At 41.4% G+C, this 26,200-nt stretch overlaps 1 protein-coding gene across 3 annotated transcripts in view; it reads right to left on the reverse strand.

Annotated features, from left to right (window-relative positions):
* Nucleotides 1-25,434, reverse strand: part of pax2a (paired box 2a) — a 128,273-nt gene extending 102,839 nt beyond the window's left edge. The window contains exons 1-5 of one of the 3 annotated variants that reach the window (XM_029764189.1): nt 25,024-25,434; nt 21,249-21,414; nt 20,311-20,508; nt 9,681-9,766; nt 7,525-7,644 (exon numbers count right to left, since the gene is read on the reverse strand). In XM_029764189.1, the coding sequence (XP_029620049.1) occupies nt 7,525-7,644; nt 9,681-9,766; nt 20,311-20,508; nt 21,249-21,414; nt 25,024-25,066 (613 nt within the window). In that variant the 5' untranslated portion in view covers nt 25,067-25,434. Of the gene's footprint in view, nt 1-7,524; nt 7,645-9,680; nt 9,767-20,310; nt 20,509-21,248; nt 21,591-25,023 lie in introns of those variants that run through there. The other 2 variants (XM_029764190.1, XM_029764191.1) reach the window with 2 other exon arrangements.
* Between the last annotated feature and the right edge of the window lie 766 nt (nt 25,435-26,200).

Below are 26,200 nucleotides of genomic sequence, written 5' to 3' on the forward strand. Positions count from 1 at the left end.
TCCCATGTAAGGGACACCGATCCCAAAGAAGTTTTAAACAGACAGCTCGATGCAGTCTGTATGTCAAAACTTCTTACAAAAACAAGTTGTGGTAAAATCAATCTCTCCTCTACTTTGAGCCATGAGAGATTGACATGCATATTGTTAATGTTAGCTATGCATGTACTATACATTTAAGGGCCAGCCGTGCTGCCCTATTCTGAGCTAATTACAATTTTCCTAAGTCCTTCTTTGTTGAACCTGACCACACGACTGGACAGTAGTCCAGGTGCGACAAACCTAGAGCCTGTAGGACCTGCCTTGTTGATAGTTGTTAAGAAGGCAGAGCAGCACTTTATTATGGACAGACTTCTCCACAACTTAGCTACTGTTGCATGAACATGTTTTGACCATGACAGTTTACAATCCAGGGTTACTCCAAGCAGTTTAGTCATCTCAACTTCCACATAATTCATTACAAGAATTAGTTGAGATTTAGGGTTTAGTGAATGATTTGTCCCAAATACAATGCTTTTATTTTGAAACATTTAAGACTAATGTATTTTTTGCCACCCATTCTGAAACTGAATTTGACTCGCTTTACTTAAAGCCAGTGGCATGTCATTTGTAAAGATTGAAAAAGTAACGGCCTAGACTTGGGGAATTCCTGGTTCTACCTGGATTATGTTGGAGAGGCTTCCATTAAAGAACACCCTCTGTGTTCTTTTAGACATGTAACTCTATATTCACATTATAGCAGGGGGTGTAAAGCCATAACACATGTTTTTCCAGCAGCAGACTATGATCGATCTAATCTTTTTATCATCAGTTTCTCTCAGCCAATCATCAGTCATTTGCATAGGTGCCATTCCTGTGGAATGTCCTTCCCTATAAGCGTGCTGAAAGTCTGTTAATTTGTTTACTGTAAAACAGAATTGTATCTGGTCAAACACAATTTTTTCCAAAAGTTTACTAAGGGTTGGTAACAGCCTGATTGGTGTGTTATTTGAGCCAGTAAAGGGGGCTTTACTATTCTTGAGTAGCGGTATAACTTTTGCTTCCCTCCAAGCCTGAGGGCACACACTTTCTTGTAGGCTTAGATTGAAGATATGGCAAATAGGAGTGGCCATTTTGTCCGCTATTATCCTCAGTAATTTTACAACCAAGTTGTCAGACCCCGGTGGCTTGTCATTGATAGAGAGCAATAATTTATTCACCTCTTCCACACTCACTTTACCATAATTTGGTCAGTTATACTTGGATGTATAGTGTCAGCGTTTGTTGATGACATGTGATGCCTAAGTTTTTTGATCTTGCTAATATAAAAGTAATTAAAGTAGTTGGCAATATCAGTGGGTTTTGTGACGAATGAGCCATCTGATGTCTTCCCTGTGGCTCAGTTGGTAGAGCATGGTGTGTGCAACGCCAGGGTTGTGGGTTTGAACGGGGGGCCAGTACAAAAAAAAAAAAAAAAAACGCATGAAATGAAATGAAAATGTATGAAATGTATGTATTCACTACTGTAAGTCGCTCTGGATAAGAGCGTCTGCTAAATGACTAAAATGTAAAATCTGATTCAATAAATGATGGCACTGAGTTTGCCTTTTTGGCCAAAATGTAATTGAAGTTGCTCCAAAGCTTTTTACTATGATCTTTATATAATTTATCTTTGTTTCATAGGATAGTTTGTTCTTCTTTTATTCAGTTTAGTCACATGATTTCTCAATTTGCAGTACATTTGGCAATCGGTTGTGCAGCCAGACTTATTTGCTATTCCTTTTGCCTCATCCCTCTCAAACATACAATTTTTCAATTCCTTATCAATCCATGGGGATTTCAGTTTTTACAGTAATTTTCTTACTGGGTGAGTGCTTATAAGTAACTGGAATAAGCAATTTCATAAATGTGTGAAGTACAGCATCTGTTTGCTCCTCTTTACACACCACAGACCAGCAAATATTCTTCATGTCATCGACAGGAATCACTACAGAACTTATTGTACTACCTCTTATACATATTAGGCCCAGCCTTTGGAACTTTGGTTTTCCTAGACATGGCTACTATATTGTGATCACTACATCTGATGGACTTTGATACTGCTTTAAAACAGATTTCTACAGAATTAGTAAAGATGTGATCAATACATGTTGATTTATTTATTCCTGTGCTGTTTGTAAATACCCTGGTCGGTTGACGGCCTAGTTACAATTTGAATTGTTTTCCTGATTGTGCAGCTTGATGAATGCCAGTCAATATTTAGGTCACCTAGAACATATACAGTGCATTTGGAAAGTATTCAGACCCCTTGACTTTTTCCACATTTTGTTTATGTTACAGCCTTATTCTAAAATGTATTAAATTAATGTTTTTCCTCATCAATCTACACACAATAGCCCACAATTACAAAGCGAAAACAGGTTTTTTGACATTTTAGCAAATGTATGTAATTTGTTATTGTAAGTAAGTTATTAATTTCAGGAACCTTGTTTCTCAGGCTACATACAGTATGTTAATATGGCCTATTTCATCACTTTTCTGGGATGCATGATAGTAAAGTATTGCTTTACTTGGAATCTTATCAGAAGTAGACATGACAATGTTATTTATGTTTGAGCTGATAGTGCAGGGTGGGCTACTAGGGCACACTGCCTCAGTGCTTATAGTATAACTCTGGTTCATTGGCACATGAATACTGTATACAATAGATGTAGGATAGACAAAGGCATTCAGGGGAGTTAGAGGGACAGAAATTAGGTTACTTACATTGTGACTGCCAACGCCCCTGGGATAATGTACATTTGCTGCAGCATTACGACAACTCAGCGACACAATGGTAGGGAGTTGAGCTGGGCTTGGGGCATTGATAATTCATTGTCCAGGAGCCAAGATGATTTTGTTGGGCTCATCATTCCTGTAGAGCATCTTCTGTTTCCAGAAGGTGTCAAAGTTATCTATAAAGTTATTCTAACAGAGCTACAGTAATCTTTTAGCCAGGTGTGTAATGCCAGTAGCCTGCTGAATCTTTCACACCCGTGGCCCAACGATGGTACCGGACCTAAAATAATTATCCGCTTTTCGGAATCTTTCAATCGCGTTTCACAGATGTGCAGATCCCACAAAGTCGGGGGGGTTCTCAGAAAAACCAGCAAACCACACCAATAGTATGACTTGAGATCTTCAGATGAGGCGTTCATTAAAAAAATCAGACTCTGCCCAAGAGCATGCATGCGCATACAACTATGTATGTTAAGCATGCATCCCTTGTTCAACCTGCAAATCTTTGTCTAAAGTCTGCATGTGCAAATTGGAGTCACTATGTCACACTAGACAGGGTTGGCTTATTCACTCTATAAGTGATGACACGACAAGTAAAAAACTAATATCATAAACAAACAAACAAATATCCTACAGGCACATCCTCCTCTGGTCTACACCTGGATCATTACTCTCCTTCCTCCTTTCATTCTCCAGAGAGAGAGAGAATGAGGAAGTGCGAGATGGAGAAAGAGACAACAGGCTAATTCCCCCCTATTTGGTAGTAATGCATTTGGCAAGAATGCCATTCCATTTCTTGTAAGAAGACATACAAATAAAATCTGGCATGGAGGGGTGGGGATTGAATGGAGGGTGGAGATGGGAGTAGGGGGTAAAAGAGGGGGAGTGTTGAGGTATGTTCTCCCTGCGCTGGCGTAATCACTGCTCGCAGACAAGCAAGGCAAATTCTCCACAGATAGGGCTGAAGCTTTCCCCTCTTAAGGATATTTATTTTGTATTTTTGATAGCTTGCACATCCGAGATAGAGAAATGGAGATGGGGGAGGTGTTAATTTGTGAATGAATACCATTCCTCTGCAGAATTGCAAATTCTTTTTAAATGTCACTTCGTTTCAAAGCGCGAGGAGCCAACACCACCAGAGCCAGCGGAGTAACAATCAAGGAGCCTGGCACCACATACACACGCACAAACAGACAGATGCGCACACACACACACCTTCTACCTCGACCATCACGCACGGCTGCACGCACAGACACATGTACACACACACCTCCTACCTCACCTCCACCATCCCCACCATCATTACCAGCTGCTCCTCTCCTGTGCATCCTTCCTCCACCCCCTGCCTCTCTCCCCTCTCTCTCCCATCCAGTAGAGGCTCCTTAGAGGAGGAAGAGGAGGACCATCCATAAAATTGTTATTTTTTTAACTTTAAAAACGTTATCCTTTTTAGGTAAAACTATACTAAATATATTCACGTCACCAAATATTAAAATACACTGTTTTGCAATGAAGGTCTACAGTAGCCCCAACAGCACTCTGTAGGGTAGCACCATGGTGTATTTTCAGTCCTCCTCTGGGTACATTGACTTCAATACAAAAATCTAGGAGGATCATGGTTCTCAGCCCCTTCCATAGACTTACACAGTAATTATGACGACTTCCGGAGGATTTCCTCCAAACTATCAGAGCTCTTGCAGTATGAACTATCATCTTTTCCAGCCAATCAAAGAATCAGATAATGAATCTAGTACTGAAAGCATAAGCTACAGCTAGCTACCACGGCATTGGATAAAGTGTGTCGAGTAGTTGACAGAGAAAGAAAATAATTGAACAGTTTTGAACAAATTAATCTCTTCAAAAATGAAGGAGAAGCAGCAGAGAGAGATTCAGAGAGAAATGTAGTTGTTGTATTTTCTTTTCTTCTTAGTTTACCTTTAACTTACTTAGCTAATGCAGTTAATTTAGCCTGCTCAACAACCTGACTCAAACAGAGAGGAATGCTACCTGGCTAAGGCTATCCAACACGGCAACTCTTCCAACTCAAGTTAAGCTTTCGGTTTAATTCATTTATTGCCACCGGGGCCAGCCATTGTAACTGCTAAACTGGTTAATGTACACTGTACTGCGTGATTGTACACATGGATTGGATTGTGGGTTTGCTAATGTGTTAGTTCTAGTTTGTTGACTATAACATTAATAATTTGGTGACAACTATGTAGGCTGTGTAACGGTTAGAGGTTATGGTGTGAAGGTTTGGCTTTGAGAGGTGTTTGCGCCTGGTCATAGACAGCTGTTGTGTTGTGCACTGAAATCCACAAGCAAAGGAAAAAGGTGAAAGGAGCAGGAAGATGCGAGAAGGAATTATATGACAAGCAAAGTGATGAAAGTGAACTGTGTGTGCAGGTGATCAGGGTTGTATTCATTCCGCCGATTATGTTCCAAAATGTTTCTTAAATGGAAGCAAACGGAACGAAACGGGGACGTACCTACCTGAATTTGTCCAATAGAAAGTCTCGTTTTTTGGACACCCCAGATCAGCTAGATGCAGGCCAGAGTGTGCAAGGCGGTATTGAATGTGTCACTGTCACCTTGAATACTCCAATTTGTCTCTCGACCTGTGCACCTACATTATAAACTTTCGTTTTGTAGGCTTGGTTGTAGCAACCCCATCGTTTAGGGCAAATTCGAGTATCATGCAGTACCCTAAACCTATCAAATATGCTGTAATAGAAATGAGGCCATGCAACAACAAAAAAAGAAACGTCCTCACTAATCTTAAACGGCACTAACTTCCACTGCTTCCATCCCCACCCTTGTTCGTCCAGTGCGGTGTAACATACTACTTTTAATTTGCGATAACACATGACTTTGCCAGATTAATGGCTCTTATGACACCTGTGTCCCTGAGGCTTGTTTTACGGAAAGGCGGTGTACATAACGCATGTCACACTATATTATCTCTACAGCCCTTCCAGTAATGAGGACCTTTTTCTTCCTCAAAGGGCAGTGGCTACTGACTTCAACCTCTTCCTTAACCACAGCAGAGCAGAATACACAGAACATAACGGCTCCACTCATTCACAGACATAATCTGCTAATAACATGGTGCTTATCTTTTCACATTCATTTTTGAATCTACAAATCATATGGCCTGGGACAAGGACTCATCTTGATATTGGATTGTGTGGGGGGGGTTCCTTGTGCAAAATTGTATTTAAAATGTCGTAATTATTCATTCATATTGTAGCATTTTGCATCATAAAGTCCCATCATATATTGAATTACAGTAACAGCCACTCTGTGCCTCAACATAAATGTGGAAATTGAACTGCCTTAATGTTGAACACATGATGTGCTAAAGTCACTTCATGACAATTTGTTAAAATGACTCCCGATTGTCGCCATGAGTTTAACAATAGTCACAATCAAAGTGTCTTCCCTCTTCTTCCTCAAACCCACACAGACAACTACACTCCTATAGCGGTAAAAGGCCTCGGTTTGCTAAAGTTAACTCACAATGTCCTATTTTCCGCCCATCCAAGTGGTTGCCACTCAAGTGAACTAAGGAGACGGAAACATAAAGGAAGCAAGTGACCTGCTTTGGTGAATGCTGCACGAGAATGTACAATGCACACCAACTGGGTTGTGCACACGTACGCACACACCATGCACGCACACACGTTCTCACACAAACACAACCAAGCAAAAACACACACACACAGCACAGCAACCTCAGACCCCCTGCCTGTCTCCACAGTCTGTTCCTACAACTGTTCAGGCCTTCACCAGGGAACATGTTAATTCACAGACATTAAAAAGCCAATTGTTTGCAGAAGCGATAATCTATTAGGCCTCAGGCACTGTGTCCACTCATTATGTTTAGCCTGAGAATGAGGCATTCTGGGTCAGGAGTGCTCGGGGTTCCACTTAATCTTGGAACGTATCTACGTCTCACTCTCTCTCTCTGTACACACTCAGTTTCTACAACTGATGTACAACACTTATGACAACAGTTGCGATCCAAAGAAGCGTTTGTCTGCACATTTTTTTACACAACCGTTGTGGAGACACTGCAGAATGGATGTGTAAACATTTTTGTGCAGACAAACTCGCTGCATGCCAAGAATATATGTTGTATCGCAACCATTATGTCAAATGCGTTTAACATCAGTTGTACAACCTGAGTGTGTATGGGGCATCTCTCTACTTTTTTTGCACTGGTCTAAAGTCTTTCCCTGCACGATAAGTCATTTTTTTCAAATTCCTCATCCTCTTACTGTTAAGCTCTCCACTCTCACTTGCTCAATAAACAACGAGTCTGCATCCTAATTCATTGTATGTAATTCAAAAGATCTCGATTCATTCATACCGCTGTACTCTACACAAAACAGAAACAAATTAAGAATGAGTTGTGTTTAACACCTTAATGGTCTATAAGAAGAATAAAAAAGTAGTGATATAAAGAACAGTACCCCTGGTGCCTGGCCAAAATGGATTACACTTTTATGAAGTGTGTGATTTCTAGTGCCAAGCGTCAGATAAAATTGAGATGCAGCTCTATAGGCATAGGTTGAAAAACATACTGTTTCTACAATCTGATTGAAACACAGTTCACTCCCTGACTTGTCTGCCTATAATGCAACATAACAACAAACAGGAGAGAGCAGACACAGAGACACATGGCTCCAGCGCTGTCATAAAAGCCATTCTCTTTCACACACAGAAAAGTACAGAGACGAGGGGAGAGAAATAAAACAAGGCTCTTACCATCGTCTCCTTTCCTCTTTTCACCATTGGAGCGGGGGATCCCCAGGATGCCGTTGATGGAGTAGGATCCTACCGGGTTGTTGGAGGCGCTGGTCACAGGGGGAGAGGCCGTGCTAAGGACTGGGAGAGAGGAATCACGAGTTGAAGTGTGTTGTTAGTACATTTGTTAGGACTACTACTTACTTAATAATTTGTAAAAATATGATATACTATGTATAAATATACTGCTCAAAAAAGTAAAGGGAACACTTAAACAACACATCCTAGATCTGAATGAAATAAATAATCTTATTAAATACTTTTTTCTTTACATAGTTGAATGTCTGACAACAAAATCACACAAAAATAATCAATGGAAATCCAATTTATCAACCCATGGAGGTCTGGATTTGGAGTCACACTCAAAATTAAAGTGGAAAACCACACTACAGGCTGATCCAACTTTGATGTAATGTCCTTAAAACAAGTCAAAATGAGGCTCAGTAGTGTGTGTGGCCTCCACGTGCCTGTATGACCTCCCTACCACGCCTGGGCATGCTCCTGATGAGGTGGCGGATGGTCTCCTGAGGGATCTCCTCCCAGACCTGGACTAAAGCATCCGTCAACTCCTGGACAGTCTGTGGTGCAAAGTGGCGTTGGTGGATGGAGCGAGACATGATGTCCCAGATGTGCTCAATTGGATTCAGGTCTGCATTCCTCTTGCAGGAACTGCTGACACACTCCAGCCACATGAGGTCTAGCATTGTCTTGCATTAGGAGGAACACAGGGCCAACCGCACCAGCATATGGTCTCACAAGGGGTCTGAGGATCTCATCTCGGTACCTAATGGCAGTCAGGCTACGTCTGGCGAGCACATGGAGGGCTGTGCGGCCCCTCAAAGAAATGCCACCCCACACCATGACTGACCCACCGCCAAACCGGTCATGCTGGAGGATGTTGCAAGCAGCAGAACGTTCTCCACGGTGTCTCCAGACTCTGTCACGTCTGTCACATGTGCTCAGTGTGAACCTGCTTTCATCTGTGAAGAGCACAGGGCGCCAGTGGCAAATTTGCCAAACGTCCTGCACGGTGTTGGGCTATAAGCACAACCCCACCTGTGGACGTCGGGCCCTCATACCACCCTCATGGAGTCTGTTTCTGACCGTTTGAGCAGATACATGCACATTTGTGGCCAGCTGGAGGTCATTTTGCAGGGCTCTGGCAGTGCTCCTCCTGCTCCTCCTTGCACAAAGGCGGAGGTAGCGGTCCTGCTGCTGGGTTGTTGCCCTCCTTCGGGCTCCTCCACGTCTCCTGATGTACTGGCCTGTCTCCTGGTAGCGCCTCCATGCTCTGGACACTACGCTGACAGACACAGCAAACCTTCTTGCCACAGCTCGCATTGATGTGCCATCCTGGATGAGCTGCACTATCTGAGCCACTTGTGTGGGTTGTAGACTCCGTCTCATGCTACCACTAGAGTGAAAGCACCACCAGCATTCAAAAGTGACCAAAACATCAGCCAGGAAGCATAGGAACTGAGAAGTGGTCTGTGGTTTCCACCTGCAGAACCACTCCTTTATTGGGGGTGTCTTGCTTATTGCCTATAATTTCCACCTGTTATCTATTCCATTTGCACAACAGCATGTGAAATTTATTGTCAATCTGTGTTGCTTCCTAAGTGGACAGTTTGATTTCACAGAAGTGTGATTGACTTGGAGTTACATTGTGTTGTTTAAGTGTTCCCTTTATTTTTTTGAGCAGTGTATTAAATTGAGGCCCTTCTCATATCTATGGTATGTCCAGTATTTGTCAGTACTGTGTATTTGTGTTTATACTGAGGCCCTTTCTTAAAACTATGGCGTACCCTGTATTTGTCTGTACATACTGTTTATATTGTATATATTGAGGCCATATCTCTTACCTATGGCCGGTATTTGTTTATACAAACTGTGCAAATTGCCCTTTCTCATACCTGTATGATGTGTCCAGTTTGTCAGTACATAAGTACATACACAGTATTTACTGACAAATATGTATGTTGAGTACCTTTCTCATACCCATGGTTTGTCAGTACAGGTTCATAGCATGTATATATTGAGGCCTGCTCTCATACCCCTGGTGGGGCCAGTATTTGTCAGTGAATACTGTGTATATATATTGAGGTCCTTTCTCATACCTATGGTGTGTCCAGGCGTGGAGAGTGGTGTTATGGAACCGTCAGGCGATGGGTGGAATGGTTGCTGGACTTTGGTGCGAATAATCCTGCCAAAGTGAACAACAGACACGGATCAATCAACTCTTCGCCTCAGGGCATAGAGATTTGACACTGTTCCCCCAATCCCCACAATACAGGATGCTTTAACATAGCACATCATGTCCATTTATAACCCTGCATGTGTAAAATTCCTCCATCGTTTTGGGGCCTCGTATCCCGATACTCTGGTTCTGTCACAAATAACCAATCTCAGGGCATTAGGGGAGTGTGGGAATGAATAGGGGCTGCCCCCTGAGAGAGCGGATTCAATCAAGCAGCATTCTGGGTTTAGAAATATGATTAAGTCCCAATACCATTTAAATGTGGTATGGAGGGAAGGTCTTCATTGCACTTCGGACTGAATGATCTTGCAAACAAAGCATGAAATCACATCAATTCACCTCAATGATCAGCTTCACTGAGTCGACCTAGCCTCCTCTTATAATCTCCCTGCCTCACTTCCTATACCATACCCTTATAATTTTCTCTCTCTCTCTCTCTCTCTCGACATCTCTCTTTCTCTTCTACTGCTCTCTTCCTCATGCCCTCTATCTCTCCCTTTCTCTCATTCTGCCCTCTTCCCTCTCCCTTTACCCTCAATCTCTTATCGCTGTCCCCCCTTTACTGTTTTTGTATATCTGTCTCACCCCTTTCCATTTATCACTCACTCTCTGCCCCCCCACCTCTCTCTCTGTTTGTTTCTCTCTCTCTCCTCATATCTCTCGTCTCTCTCGCTCTTTCCTCAGATCAGTCAGATTAGCAGTGAGACATCTCCCGGTGTCTATGAGGATCAGGCTCTATTGATCTCATCTTGGGGGAATGCGTGGCAGAGAACAGGTGCAAATGGCTAGGCCATAAATTATATCTGACAGGAAAGCCAATAGTGTCTCGCCCAAGCCCACTGCAACATCCTATATTTTTTTATATGTGGCCGGCGCATGCTGAAAACCGCCATCTGTCACAATATCCTGAAAACGGAGGGGCCACATTTGAACAGAATTACAGATGACACCGTGTTACCACGACAGAAACTCTGAGATAATTTTAGAACAGTGAGCAGTACATTTGTGCTTTATAGTAATTCAGCCAGAGAGTGTAGTGTATCACACTGGGTTAGCAGTATGACTCACTGGTTCAAAGGCTGGAAATCTAATGTGACACAATCACTTGAATATTACAATCACTATACTAAAATAAAGAGAGTTGTCTAAAAACCATGGGAGAAAAGCAAAGTCTTCCTCCATTGGAAACAGATGTCAAATAAGGTGATGTAACTGTAGCTAGCTAATCTACAGCACTTCTGATGCTTTTTACCCATATGCAGTGCATTCACGAAAGTATTCAGACCACTTTACTTTTTCCACATTTTGTTAAGATACAGCCTTATCCTCATCAGTTTTCCTCATCAGTCTACACATAATACCCCCATAATGACAAAGCAAAAACAGGTTTTAGATATTTTTGCGAAAGTATAAAAAAATATCACTGTACAATGTGCGCTGAGAGTCAGGAAGCAAGTTCAGGGAGTGAGTGTTTTAATAAAATAAACGGAACATAATACAAAACAAGAACCTCGAACAACGCACAGACATGAAACAGAAACAATGACGCCTGGGGAAGGAACCAAAGGGAGTGACATATATAGGGAAGGTAATCAGGGAAGTGATGGAGTCCAGGTCAGTCTGACGACGCGCAGGTGCGGGTAACGATGGTGACAGGTGTCGCCATAACGAGCAGCCTGGTGACCTAGAGGCCGGAGAGGGAGCACATGTGACAGTAACGCGCGGCTCCAGCCGCAGGACGTCGACCAAAATTACGATCCCGGGGAACAGGAGCGGACCGGTCACCCCCGCTGACGCGCAGGAAACCCGTCAATCCGGCTGAGACGCAGGAGCATTGCGACCCTGAGCGCCGGAGAGAGAGCGTAGTTGACGGTACCCCCTCCCCAGCGCGTTCGGCTCCAGCCGCAGGACGTAACCCAAGGGACAATCCCGGGGCTCAGAAGCGGACCGGTCACCCCCGCTGACGCGCAGGAACCTGTCATCGGCTGGGATGCGGGAACCTGACAGACTGGCTGAGGCATCGGAGCCTGGCGATCCGGTTGAGGCATGAGAGCTTGATGAGCCAGTGGAAGCAGGGGAGCCTGGCGATCCGGTGAAGGCTAGAAAGACAGACGAGACGGCTGAGGCAGGGGAGTGTGTCTATCCGTCTGAGGCATGAGAGCCTGTAGAGGCTCCCGGACCCAATTCCCACCTAACCAAAAAAAACTAAAAACACTCCCTGATGCTTCCCTTAGGTGAGGCGTCATTTGGTAACGATTTGCACTGAGAGTTGGGAAGCAAGTTCGGGGAGTGAGTGTTTTAATAAAATAAATGGAACATAATACAAAACAAGGACCTCGAACAACGCACAGACATGAAACAGAAACAATGACGCCTGGGGAAGGAACCAAAGGGAGTGACATATATAGGGCAGGTAATCAAGGAAGTGATGGAGTCCAGGTGAGTCTGACGATGCGCAGGTGTGCGCCATAACGAGCAGCCTGGTGACCTAGAGGCCGGAGAAGGAGCACAGGTGACAATCACATTCACATAAATATTCAGATCCTTTACTCAATACTTTGATGAAGCACCTTTGGCAGTGATTACAGCCTTGAGTGTTCTTGGGTATGACACTACAAGCTTGGCACACCTGTATTCGGGGAGTTTCTCCCATTATTCTCTGCAGATCTTCTCAAGCGCTGTCAGGTTGGATGGGGAGTGTCGCTGCACAGCTACAGTATTTTCAGGTCTCTCCAGAGATGTTCGATCGGGTTCAAGTCTGGGCTCTGGCTGGGCAACTCAAGGACATTCCAAGACTTGTCCTGAAGCCACTCCTGTGTTGTCTTGGCTATGTGCTTAGGGTCGTTGTCCCGTTGGAAGGTGAACCTTCGCCCCAATCTGATGTCCTGAGCACTCTGGAGCAGGTTTTCATCAAGGATCTATCTGTACTTTGCTCCGTTCATCTATCCCTCAATCCTGACTAGTCTCCCAGTCCCTGCTCCTGAAAACATCCCCACAGCATGATGCTCCAATCAAGTTGTAGAAACATCTCAAGGATGATCAATGGAAACAGGATGTACCTGAGCTCAATTTCATTGTCTCATAGCAAGATAAATAAGGTATCTGTTTTTTATTTTTAATACATTTGCAAAAATGTCTAAAAATCTGTTTTCGCTTGGTCGTTATGGGGTACTGTGTGTAGATTGATGATGAAAAACTATTATTTAATCAATTTTAGAATAAGGCTGTAACGTAACAAAATGTGGAAAAAGGGAAGGGGTCTGAATACTTTCCGAATGCACTCTATCTCGGGCTCCCGAGTGGCGCAGCAGTCTAAGGCACTGCATCTCAGTGCAGTCCCTGGTTCAAATCCAGGCTGCATTACATCTGGCAGTGATTGGGAGTCCCATAGGGCAGCACACAATCGGCCCAGCATTGTCTGGGTTTGGCTGGGGTAGGCCGTCATTGTAAATAAGAAATTGTTCTTATCTGACTTGCCAAGTTAAATGTAAAAAAAACTGACCCTATGACTCGAGGGAGCCTAATAGATTAAATGTATTTCCAATCTATCTTCTTGAAATTGAATAAGCAATTTGGGCGGGTGAATTAATTAGGTGTGTTGGCATTGTTTCCAGAAGAAAAAAAATTCTTAATAAATATTAAAATGGGGACGAATATGATTGAAAGCAGCTTATGCTGCAGGACCTTGGGTTCACTTGTTATGTCCATTGAGCATGTGGTTGGTGGTGGCAACTCTTTCCTACGGCTACAACACAAAGTGCAACCCAGTCTCTGTGTAATCTTTAATAATTAATGTGTTTAAAACAAAGACATTCTCTTTTATCAGCGGAGCAGAGGTCAACTCTTTAACCACATGCCACGAGGTTCTCTCTCCTTCTCCCTCCCTCCCACTTTCTCTCTCTCCCTTGCACCATTCTACCATTTCTTTTGAAGGTAAATTGCTTCCAAAATTCTGTAGGAACATCTTTTTAAACTAAAATCAGGCGTACTGTTGTGACTACACTGAATGTGTTAAAAGAAGATCAGAGTTTATATATTTTTCATCATCACCACATGTAGAAAATAAGAGAAAAGTACGCTTTGTGGTGGAGAGATTCTAACAAAACTGGCTTATAAGCAAGGCTGACAGTTCTATCACAATTTTTGGGGGATTGCATTAACAGTGGACTATTTAACAAATTACAAAAATATATATACACTGCTCAAAAAAATAAAGGGAACACTTAAACAACACAATGTAACTCCAAGTCAATCAAACTTCTGTGAAATCAAACTGTCCACTTAGGAAGCAACACTGATGACAATAAATTTCACATGCTGTTGTGCAAATGGAATAGACAACAGGTGGAAATTATAGGCAATTAGCAAGACTCCCCCAATAAAGGAGTGGTTCGGCAGGTGGTGACCACAGACCACTTCTCAGTTCTTATGCTTCCTGGCTGATGTTTTGGTCACTTTTGAATGCTGGTGGTGCTTTCACTCTAGTGGTAGCATGAGACGGAGTCTACAACCCACACAAGTGGCTCAGGTAGTGCAGCTCATCCAGGATGGCACATCAATGCGAGCTGTGGCAAGAAGGTTTGCTGTGTCTGTCAGCGTAGTGTCCAGAGCATGGAGGCGCTACCAGGAGACAGGCCAGTACATCAGGAGATGTGGAGGAGGCCATAGGAGGGCAACAACCCAGCAGCAGGACCGCTACCTCCGCCTTTGTGCAAGGAGGAGCAGGAGGAGCACTGCCAGAGCCCTGCAAAATGACCTCCAGCAGGCCACAAATGTGCATGTGTCTGCTCAAACAGTCAGAAACTCCATGAGGGTGGTATGAGGGCCCGACGTCCACATGTGGGGGTTGTGCTTACAGCCCAACACCGTGCAGGACATTTGGCATTTGCCAGAGAACACCAAGATTGGCAAATTCGCCACTTGCGCCCTGTGCTCTTCACAGATGAAGCAGGTTCACACTGAGCACGTGACAGACGTGACAAAGTCTGGAGATGCCGTGGAGAACGTTCTGCTGCCTGCAACATCCTCCAGCATGACCGGTTTGGCGGTGGGTTAGTCATGGTGTGGGGTGGCATTTCTTTGGGGGGCCGCACAGCCCTCCATGTGCTCGCCAGATGTAGCCTGACTGCTATTAGGTACCGAGATGAGATCCTCAGACCCCTTGTGAGACCATATGCTGGTGCGGTTGGCCCTAGGTTCCTCCTAATGCAAGACAATGCTAGACCTCATGTGGCTGGAGTGTTTCCGCAGTTCCTGCAAGAGGAAGGCATTGATGCTATGGACTGGCCCGCCCGTTCATCAGACCTGAATCCAATTGAGCACATCTGGGACATCATGTCTCGCTCCATCCACCAACGCCACGTTGCACCACAGACTGTCCAGGAGTTGGCGGATGCTTTAGTCCAGGTCTGGGAGGAGATCCCTCAGGAGACCATCCGCCACCTCATCAGGAGCATGCCCAGGCGTTGAAGGGAGGTCATACAGGCACGTGGAGGCCACACACACTACTGAGCCTCATTTTGACTTGTTTTAAGGACATTACATCAAAGTTGGATCAGCCTGTAGTGTGGTTTTCCACTTTTATTTTGAGTGTGACTCCAAATCCAGACCTCCATGGGTTGATAAATTGGATTTCCATTGATTATTTTTGTTGTCAGCACATTCAACTATGTGAAGAAAAAAGTATTTAATAAGATTATTTCATTCATTCAGATCTAGGATGTGTTATTTTAGTGTTCCCTTTATTTTTTTGAGCAGTATATTTTGAGGGTAATTTGCTTTAAGCACACTGCAATGTATAACAGGTACATCTTCAGAGGTCTGCTTCAGGGCTTAGGTCCAAAGCGCACCAATATGTCCTTTATGAATGATTTCCATTTCTAAGGGTGGATTGCATCTTTAACCCCTACTTATAGTTTTGGGCTACATCAATTCACTTATATAGCCCATATTACAGCAGGTAAAATAATCCAGAGGATTTGTGGTGTATGCATTGTCTAGAGGATGTGTGCTATATCCAAGAGCACACATCTTTTGACTATGCTCTCTTGAAAACTAAAATAACACCCCTCCTCAACCGTCCTCTAGCAATTCAAAGACACCCTTCTTTGCTTTATATAATACACATATCAAAAGACGTGTAGACTATAGACCAACTTAGTCCAGCAATAAATGATGAAGTTGGACGGATGTGTTTTCATGTGGATACACATTTAGAATTAAATCTGTTCAAATCAACAACAAAAAAAATGGATTCTAAAATGTGTTTCCCCTTCAGGTGATGCTTCTGATCTCTCTTCGGCTCATTAAAATGTCATGCTAATGGCCAGCTCTATGGAACAGTGCCTCCTAACCAAAGTTCATTATTTGCGCTTGCAGGTATAGGGCTTTTTCACCTTGCACACTTCCATTTGGGGTTTTCACCGTCTGCCGTCTGAAGATACTTTGTCTAGCCTTGTCATGTATAATGTGAGGGTGTTGAACAACTGTTTAAAGCTCTCTTCCTACAGCTATTCAGTTTAATGCACTAAGTAGGCCTACTGGCTAACTTGCTAAAATTCTCTTTACATTTTTTTTATTATTTGACCTTTATTTAACTAGACAAGTCAGTTAAGAACAAATTCTTATTTACAATGACGGCCTACCAAAAGGAAAAAGGCCTTCTGCGGGGATGGGGGCTGGGATTTAAAAAAAATCAAAAATAAATAACATATAAATATAGGACAAAACACACATCACGACAAGAGAGACAACACAACACTACATAAAGAGAGACCTAAGACAACACAGCATGGTAGCAACACAACAAGGCAACACAACATGGTAGCAGGATAAAACATGGTACAAACATTATTGGGCACAGACAACAGCACAAAGGGCAAGAAGGTAAAGACAACAATACATCACACAAAGCAGCCACAACTGTCAGTAAGAGTGTCCATGATTGAGTCTTTAAATTAAGAGATTGAGAAAACTGTCCAGTTTGAGTGTTTGTTGCAGCTCGTTCCAGTCGCTAGCTGCAGCGAACTGAAAAGACAAGCGACCCAGGGATGTGTGTGCTTTGGGGAACTTTAACAGAATGTGACTGGCAGAACAGGTGTTGTATGTGGAGGATGAGGGCTGCAGTAGATCTCTCAGATAGGGGGAGTGAGGCCTGAGAGGGTTTTATAAATAAGCATCAACCAGTGGGTCTTGCAACAGGTATACAGAGATGACCAGTTTACAGAGGAGTATAGAGTGCAGTGATGTGTCCTATAAGGAGCATTGGTGGCAAATCTGACGGCCGAATGGTAAAGGACATCTAGCCGCTCGAGAGCACCCTTACCTGCTGATCTATAAATTACGTCTCTGTAATCTAGCATGGGTAGGAACCCCATTCATCTGAATCAGGGTTAGTTTGGCAGTTGGGGTAAAAGAGGAGCGATTACAAAAGAGGAAACCAAGTCTAGATTTAACTTTAGCCTGCAGCTTTGATATGTGCTCAGTTGAACATTGTGCGATGGATTTCAAAATGTAGACTATGGATTGCTTGTTGGTAAATTGTAAATAATAACAACAATAATAATAGCCTAAAAATAAGCCTAATAATAATAAACAATGGTAATATTATAGTTGTGTGCGGGTTGTGATGTCAGGGGGTGCTGAGGAAGTTAGTATTTTTCTCTGCTCATACAGGAGTAATAAAGGCCTAGCGTACTAATTTGGGGGGAATACTTTTAAAATATTTTTTATATTATGACATTTTTCATTGTGATTTATCAGCACCCCTACTTCCCGATGCTATGCCTATGTGGTTATAGTGCCCCATCAATTTGTATAGGGGACAGATTGGTGTGGCAGCACTCCTTAATAGTTGAACATTTTGCCATGTCCTTTTGGTTTGTTTTGCCCTGTAGTCGCTGCCAGTTTAGCCTGTTGGGGATAGGGGGCAGTATTTGCATGGCCAGATAAAAAACGTACCCGATTTAATCTGGTTATTACTACTGCCCAGAAACTAGAATATGCATATAATTATTGGCTTTGGATAGAAAACACCCTAAAGTTTCTAAAACTGTTTGAATGGTGTCTGTGAGTATAACAGAACTCATATGGCAGGCAAAAACCTGAGAAGATTCCTTACAGGAAGTGCCATCTCTGACCATTTCTTGGGCTTCTACACTCTCTTTATTGAAAACTGAGGATCTCTGCTGTAACGTGACACTTCCTACGGCTCCCATAGGCTCTCAGAAGGCGGCAAACCGGTGAATGATGTCTTTGGAGCCCCTGGCTGAAAAACATTAGCGCATTTGGATAGTGGTCGATCAGAGGACAATGAGACTGAGGCGCGTGCACGAGGCGACACCATGTTTTTATTTTTTCTGTCTTTGAACGTAAACAGGGTTTCCCGGTCGGAATATTATCGCTTTTTTACGAGAAAAATCGCATAAAAATTGATTTTAAACAGCGGTTGACATGCTTCGAAGTACGGTAATGGAATATTTTGAATTTTTTGGTCACGAAACGCGTCGGGCGCATCACCCTTCGTCACCCTTCGGATAGTCTCTTGAACGCACGAACAAAACAGAGGATATTTGAACATAACCATGGATTATTTTGAACCAAACCAACATTTGCTATTGAAGTAGAAGTCCTGGGAGTGCATTCTGACGAAGAACAGCAAAGGTAGTCAAATTTTTCTAATAGTAAATCGGAGTTGGGGTGGGGTTCAAAATAGCTAGCCATGATGGCTGGGCTATGTACTCAGAATATTGCAAAATGTGCTTTTGCCGAAAAGCTATTTAAAATCGGACATAGCGATTGCATAAAGGAGTTCTGTATCTATAATTCTTAAAATAATTATGTTTTTTGTGAACGTTTATCGTGAGTAATTTAGTAAATTCACCGGAAGTGTACGGTGGGAATGCTAGTTCTGAACGTCACATGCTAATGTAAAAAGCTGTTTTTTGATATAAATATGAACTTCATTGAACAAAACATGCATTTATTGTATAACATAATGTCCTAGGGGTGTCATCTGATGAAGATCATCAAAGGTTAGTGCTGCATTTAGCTGTGGTTTTGTTTTTGGTGACATTATATGCTAGCTTGAAAAATGGGTGTCTGATTATTTCTGGCTGGGTACTCTGCTGACAATCTAATGTTTTGCTTTCGTTGTAAAGCCTTTTTGAAATCGGACAGTGTGGTTAGATTAACGAAAGTCTTGTCTTTAAAATGGTGTAAAATAGTCATATGTTTGAGAAATTGAAGTAATAGCATTTCTAAGGTATTTGAATAACGCGCCACGGGATTCCACTGGCTGTTGAGTAGGTGGGACGATTTCGTCCCACATACCCTAGAGAGGTTAAAAGCCTTTGTTGAGGCCACTACAAGTGCAAGTGATATAAAACACCAACTATTAATTAATATACTTCAGTGTGTAAACACTTAACTAGCAGCCAAACTCCTTGCACCAATCCCTTGTAATTACAGTAAAATACCGTGAAATATAAACCCCTCAAATACAAAATCCCTCTCATCATCCGATTATGGTAGCATTTACTTTTTATTTAATTACATTTTTTTTACAGTATTGTCTTTATATGGTACTTGCTTTGATACCGTATTTAAATTACAGTAGGTGTACTGTAAAATGTTAAACAATTTTACTTGCCACCAAGTTGCCTGTAAACTACTGTCAAATTCACAATAACCCTTTTACAGAGTAGGCCTGTAGGCTATATCAAAATAATCATCTATTATTTTTTTTCTTCTACCAAACATAAGAAATTACTCTACTAATCTCCAAATAATACGAATAAAATGTATAGGCCTATCAGTCTATACTAGGTTTAATTCGCAACGTCCCTGCATGCTATAACCTCTCGGTTCACGTTTGTTTACTATTGCTCCCACACCGCTCCTATTTGAAACAGAGATTGGTTGGCTATATAAAGCAGCTGCCGGCTCTGTCGCAGTGTGGTCTGCGTATTGAACGATTTGGTTGGGTATTTCCCGCTGCCGCTGGAGCTTTTCCCCATTGTTGAAGTTTTTTTTATCGAGATCTGATATTCGTGGCATAAATCGCCAATCCGATGCTGACTGGAGGGTTGCGGTTCTAAATTGCACGTTAAAGACCACCTTTGAGATGGACGAAACGTGCGTGTATGTGCCCTTTCACCCAAATCTGGTAATGTACTGCGTGCAGCAGATATGGCAAAACCTCTTTATTTTCACACAATTTCTAGTTCCAATAGGCAGCATGTGTCTAAACCCATATAAATCTGATATAAATTAATCTTCGCACACAAGTAGACTTCCGTGCTTCTATTGGGCAATATTACATATAGGCCTATTATTTTTGTTATCTGTTGGGTCTATAACGAATTGATTCACTGGTCAGAGTAGGTAGGTTTACGATAATTCTCCCCTCACCTACAAAAACATGTTTTTTAGATACAAATGGTTTCTATTGGCCTATAAAATAAAGTGAATATAGTGAAGTTATCGCCTACCTGTTGATGGATGACACACTGGGAACGGTGTCGTTGTCACAGACGGCCTCGGACAGGAGTCGGTCTCGAATCTCCCAAGCGAACAAGGTGGGGTTCTGACGCTTGTAATCTGCGATTTTATCAACTACTTTAGGAGTCGCCACCTTTGGTTTGGAGCCCCCAATAACTCCGGGTTTAATACTGCCGGTTTCATAGTACCTGTAGGGTCAAAATATGAATTGGCTTGAACGATATGGAAAAATACTAAAGCTGAGTATTGCTGAAGGAATTTACCTGAAATATCTTAGTTGTAGTTTCATGTATCGGCCAAAATGTTCATGTTTTAAAGCCGATATTAAAGCATTAACTGTGCTTAATATATCTGCGTTAAAGGATAGTCTGAGTAGACTAAACAGTTGAAGAGAGCATCTAAGATTGAAATTCAGCATACTAAAATATAAAGTAAACCGAATTGCTGTAAAGAAATATTATGGAAGGCGAATAAACAATTCCAAAATCAAACAATGTTCTCATACTTTCATCATCCACTTTATTAAATTGTCAGCCAATAAACGAATGTATGTGTATTCAATTTAAACATAACATCACTTAAATCCAGAAATGTAGTTTGAATATCATTTCAAAATATTTTCTCTAAATGTTGGTTTTCAAAATGAAAACATGAGCTTGAATCCAGAAAATGAGAGCCCAAACGCTTTTCAGATCTAGGCCAATAATACTGATAGGACTATTGCCTTGTCTGAGGCCCATTTTATAAATTAAGGAATTCATCAAAGCCATTGGGGGTGATGGATTCCAAATCGTCGACACAGATTCAAGCAAATTCAAGAGAAATGGCCCCATTGCCGATGACTCTGGCTAAAATAAGTACTGTGCACACGTATGTCAAGATATTTATGTTTGACACCAATTTAATTGTGCAATTATGTTTCCCTTACCTGCCGAGTATTTTGCTGACGCAGCCGTGACTGACCCGTAGTTGGCGGGAGATGTCACATGGCCTGACACTTTGGTGCGCCAGCTCGACAATTGTCTGCCTCACAACATCAGGTAGAGGTCTGCCATTCACAAACACTCCGCCTAGCTGGTTCACACCCCCATGCCCTATATGGGATACAACAACACACCGAGGGAAACATAACATTACATACAAACAGAAGACATGATGCATCGTGAAACACGACAGCACTTGGAACAACATGGCAGCACATCGAGCAATTACAGTAAGAGCTCTTTCTATGTCAGTTTTAAAATACACATGTTCATAAAGTAGCTTACACACACACACACACACACACAATGTATTTGTTTGTACTTTTTTGTTGCCTAATGGATGATAAGCCTAATAAACAGTAGCATATTGCAGATTAGGAGCAGGGACTGTAATACACTGTAAGACTTTTCTGTCATTTCAACAGTAAAACACTGTAGAATGCACAGTAAAATACCTTGTGTTTTAACAGAAATAATAAAGTAGATTGCACTGCATTGTGTGTAAAATTATGAAAAATCCTGTTAATAACTGTAATTGTAATCCTCCTGTAAAACTTACTCTAACATACTGTTTTTTTTTTTTTACAGTAATAGCGTGTTATCAGTTTCCTGCACCAATGTCATCCTGTCGGGTAAGATGCATGAAACTCAGACTATTTTACTATATAAAAAAAGGCTTCAATACTGCAGCCTCTGGGTGCCATAGTGAATGAACTGAGAGCAGATTCGTGACCATTATGTTTGCGCCATTATTTTGACCTGCACTGTTGGAGCTCAGAGCATAAGAATTTCACTCTACCCTGTAAATTTCAATGACATTTTTGTTTAACAGTACATTACTTTCAAGAAGAACTGTATTTCAAATGGCACTGCAATTCCACTACACAGAATACCATACTCTACTGTGTTTTTGGAGCGCCAAGAACCTGTTGACCACTAGTGGGTGCATGATATTGTTGTTTCTGTCTTATTAACATATTATGAGGCGGGCATTTCTTGAAAGAGGCTACTTAACTGATATGTGGTAGTTGTGCTCAAATATTGAATTGTGTATAGGGAATTGATTGGAGTGACAGTAAGACTCAGATTCTTTGGTTGAGTATTTACATGTCCTTGGTCTGTTTTGCTCTGTAGCCACTGCAAGTTTGACAGCCTTTGATATGACCTCTAGAAGTGCAAGTGATGAATACATTGTTGGTATATATATTGAATCCCTGAGCTGACAAGGTAAACATCTGTCGTTCTGCCCCTGAACAAGGCAGTTAACCCACTGTTCCCCGGTAGGCTTTCATTGTAAATAAGAATGTGTTGTTCTTAACTGACTTGCCTAGTTAAATAAAGGTTAAAATAATACATGTTTTAAAATATACTGTAATGTGAAAAAACATTACCTAGCAGCCAATGTGCTTGCACCAATCACATGCAATTACCATAAAATACAAACTATGCCTACCCTAAATTCATTTAATTCATCCATTCATTCATTCATTACAATTACTGTAAAAAAGATTACAAAACCAACAAATTAAATGACATGTTTAAATTCGTCTAAGCATAATGAAGCCTACACTGTACAATTTTTCCCTGTAAATTTACAGCATTATACTGGCAGCAGAGCAAACTGCTGTAATCATTACAGCAAGACATCTGTATTATATGATTACAGTAGTTTGCTCTGCTCCCAGTATAATGCTGTAAATTTACAAGGAAAAGTTGTACAGTGTAGGCTTCATTATACTTAGATGCATTTAAAAGTGTTGTCCTTTAATTTGTTGGTTTTAAAATAATCTAGTCTTTCATGACACAAAGCTATGATATTTTGTTTGTAGTGAATTGGGTACCCCAAAACTATACAATTTTGCCTCAACACCGAATACCTTCACTGTGTATTGCAATATTTCCCAATAGTAACCGTTCCATTGCAGCCTAAAACATGTTGCAGATATTATGTTTCAAGCTGTTTAAAATTAATTGCAAAATTATTGTAAATAATTAAAAAGAGCTTTGATAACCGGGATAGCTGGTCCAATAATGATTAATTAATAATTTAGGCTACATTTGGCAAGGGTCTCTCGTTGCCTTTACTCTAATCGTAGGCTAATACAATGTAAGGAAAATATTCATTTTCACAACAACGGTGTACTTTAAAATACATCTAAAGGCATATCCTATATTTCTGACTGTTATTTCGCGTCAATGAAATGAAAAATATAGACAATGTTAGACTCAAATCCCCCCAAAATTAAAGGGTCATCTTTGGTCTCTGCTTTTGAAGAGTTTCATTCGAAAACGCTATAAATCCATTTTCAGAAATGTTGGTAAATTAGCTTTTATTGTTTAAAGAAATTATGAAAGAGATTGGTGTGTTTTTTCACTATGTAATCATGCCATCTTAATGTTATATTTTTCAGAAAGACAAATAATCATGTTTTAAAAAAAAGCTATATATCCGCCTCATTCGCTGAGAAATAAGTAATACTGCAAGGGTTTTATAAGTAAAATGTAACGAATAACTACATTTTTAATAAGGAAATGTACATTTGTGACATCAATATAAAAAATATATTTTAACTAAATCATTCAATACAGTAAAATGTGATCTGTATGTAAAACATGTACATTTGGCATTTTAGTCATTTAGCAGATGCTGTTATCCAGAGTGACTTACTGTAAATGCATTAATTTTAGCTATGATATTTTGTTCTTGCCTATGCCGCACGCCGTCGCTCATCCATATACTTATATGTACATATTCTTATTCATTCCTTTACATTTGTGTGTATTAGGTAGTTGTTGTGAAATTGTTAGATTACTTGTTAGTTATTACTGCACGGTCGGAACTAGAAGCACAAGCATTTCGCTACACTCGCAATAACATCTACTAACCATGTGTATATGACCAATACAATTTGATTTGAGACAACCACATATCACAGTCAAAAATACAGGATACTCCATTCCAGATAAACAATGGATATATAGCGTTTCGCAAAAACAACAAAAAACATTTTCATACACATCTCAAATCTATGAATAAAAAAAATGTGAACAGTAATATTTTACACATACATGAAGTTACCAATAAGCAATCATTTCTGATGAAAAAACACAATGTGAACATTTTGTGGATATAGCGTTTTGGAAGTAAATTCTTGAATTTATTTCACAGGTGCCATTTATTTCAAAGGCAATAAAAAATGATTTGTATTCAAATGTAGGCTATGGAGTGTGCAATGTTACCTTCATTCCCCACCTATTCAGGAGCGCTCATTTCAACTGACCTCTAGATTTTAGTCAGTAAACTGTATCCTATTCAGAATACTATGCCGATACGACATAATAAGAAAACTTTTCAGGTCATTCTAAAATACAAATATGTACAATCTGAAATTACAGCTTTTACTGGGATGAAGTCTGCAGGGAAACTTTATGAGGGCTACACTGGATATTCCAACAATGTTTATGGAAAGGTTCTCAATATGATGTTATTCGTTTATAGCCTGGGTTGTTTTGAACGCACATCTTCAATTTCGAGAAATATATACAGTATTTCCTGTGCCCATAGCGAAGCTAAAACGTATAGGCTACAAATAGACTAATAATAGGCAATGTTTTTATTAGCAAATTCTTCGAGAATGAAATCTTAACGGATTCGTTTAAATACAGTAATGAAAGCCTAATCTATCGAGATTATTATGATGAAACGATTTCTCTACTCACGGTGCATCGCCAGGAAGGGGTCTGTTTTGCAGTGAATATCCATGGGATAGCAAAGAAAAGAAAGGTAGTCTGTTGAATTCGCCCGTTTTTGCCTTAGTGATATAGCTCTTTTATGCGTAAAAAAGAGAGATTGAGTGACAAACAGTCTGCTTCCGTGGCCAGTAGCTCGCAGGAGAACTTCTTCAAAACAGAAACCCCGCGCAAAGTTGTCTCTCCTGTTTAACTCAGTCCGTTCAGTGGATACCAAGGTGTCAGGTGAAGAGCATGACCAACGTTTTCACAGAGAACACAAAACGCAGCGACATTCGTCAAACCGGGGTCACTCTTAAGACGTTGTTAAACCACATAAGGAAAATAATGGCCTAACAGTCAACCGAGTCTCCCACGGTCCAGTCACGAAACTGCGGTGGAAGATCCCTCTCCCTGTCAGTGGCAGGGACTGGTGAGTCTCGGGGTTTAATATTTTCAGATAGGGGCGTTCGGAGATTACAGCAGGGGCAGTAAGGACACCCCGAGAGTGGCTCTCTCTCTGTCCCCCTCTCTTCGAGGATGGACTGTTCCTAAACGAAGGTTTGGGCTGAGAACAGGGGCGGAAATCCCGGGGGGGACGGGGGGACACGACCCCCCCATCCTGGGAAAAATATGATTTGTCCCCCCCAATATATCACTGAAACATAACTATGTAATATTAATAATACGCAATGAAAGCAATTGTGCTGATAATAGACACTTAATAGCGCGTTTTTAAGTTTCAAAAGAATGCAACCCCCCCACCCTTTGCCTCACAATGGTTTGATCCACTGCCAGTTCCTTAGCTTGCTAGGTAACAGAGAGGTCGTATCTACTGTCTGAAAGGCACTCAATGCACGTAACTGACGTGAGGTTAATCCAGTCAATCGCGCACACACACTAGCTGAATATGCAGAGCTAGCGCGCAAATATTAACTATTAAGCTAGCTAGTACCTATTCCATTTATGTGGCGTCGTCAAAGATGGAATCAGCATGCAGAGGATGCAAGTTAGTGCTTCAAAGTCCCTGTGATAAGGTTAGCGATAAACTGAAATCCAAACTGAACAGAACTACACTCTCTTCTACCATTGTCTTAAATATATTTAATGGTCTCGTTGCAAAAGCTAAATTGTCGCAAGTGAACTTTTATTTATTTATTTTATTTCA

This window comes from Salmo trutta, chromosome 10 (assembly GCF_901001165.1).
Source record: "Salmo trutta chromosome 10, fSalTru1.1, whole genome shotgun sequence".
NCBI lineage: Eukaryota > Metazoa > Chordata > Actinopteri > Salmoniformes > Salmonidae > Salmo > Salmo trutta.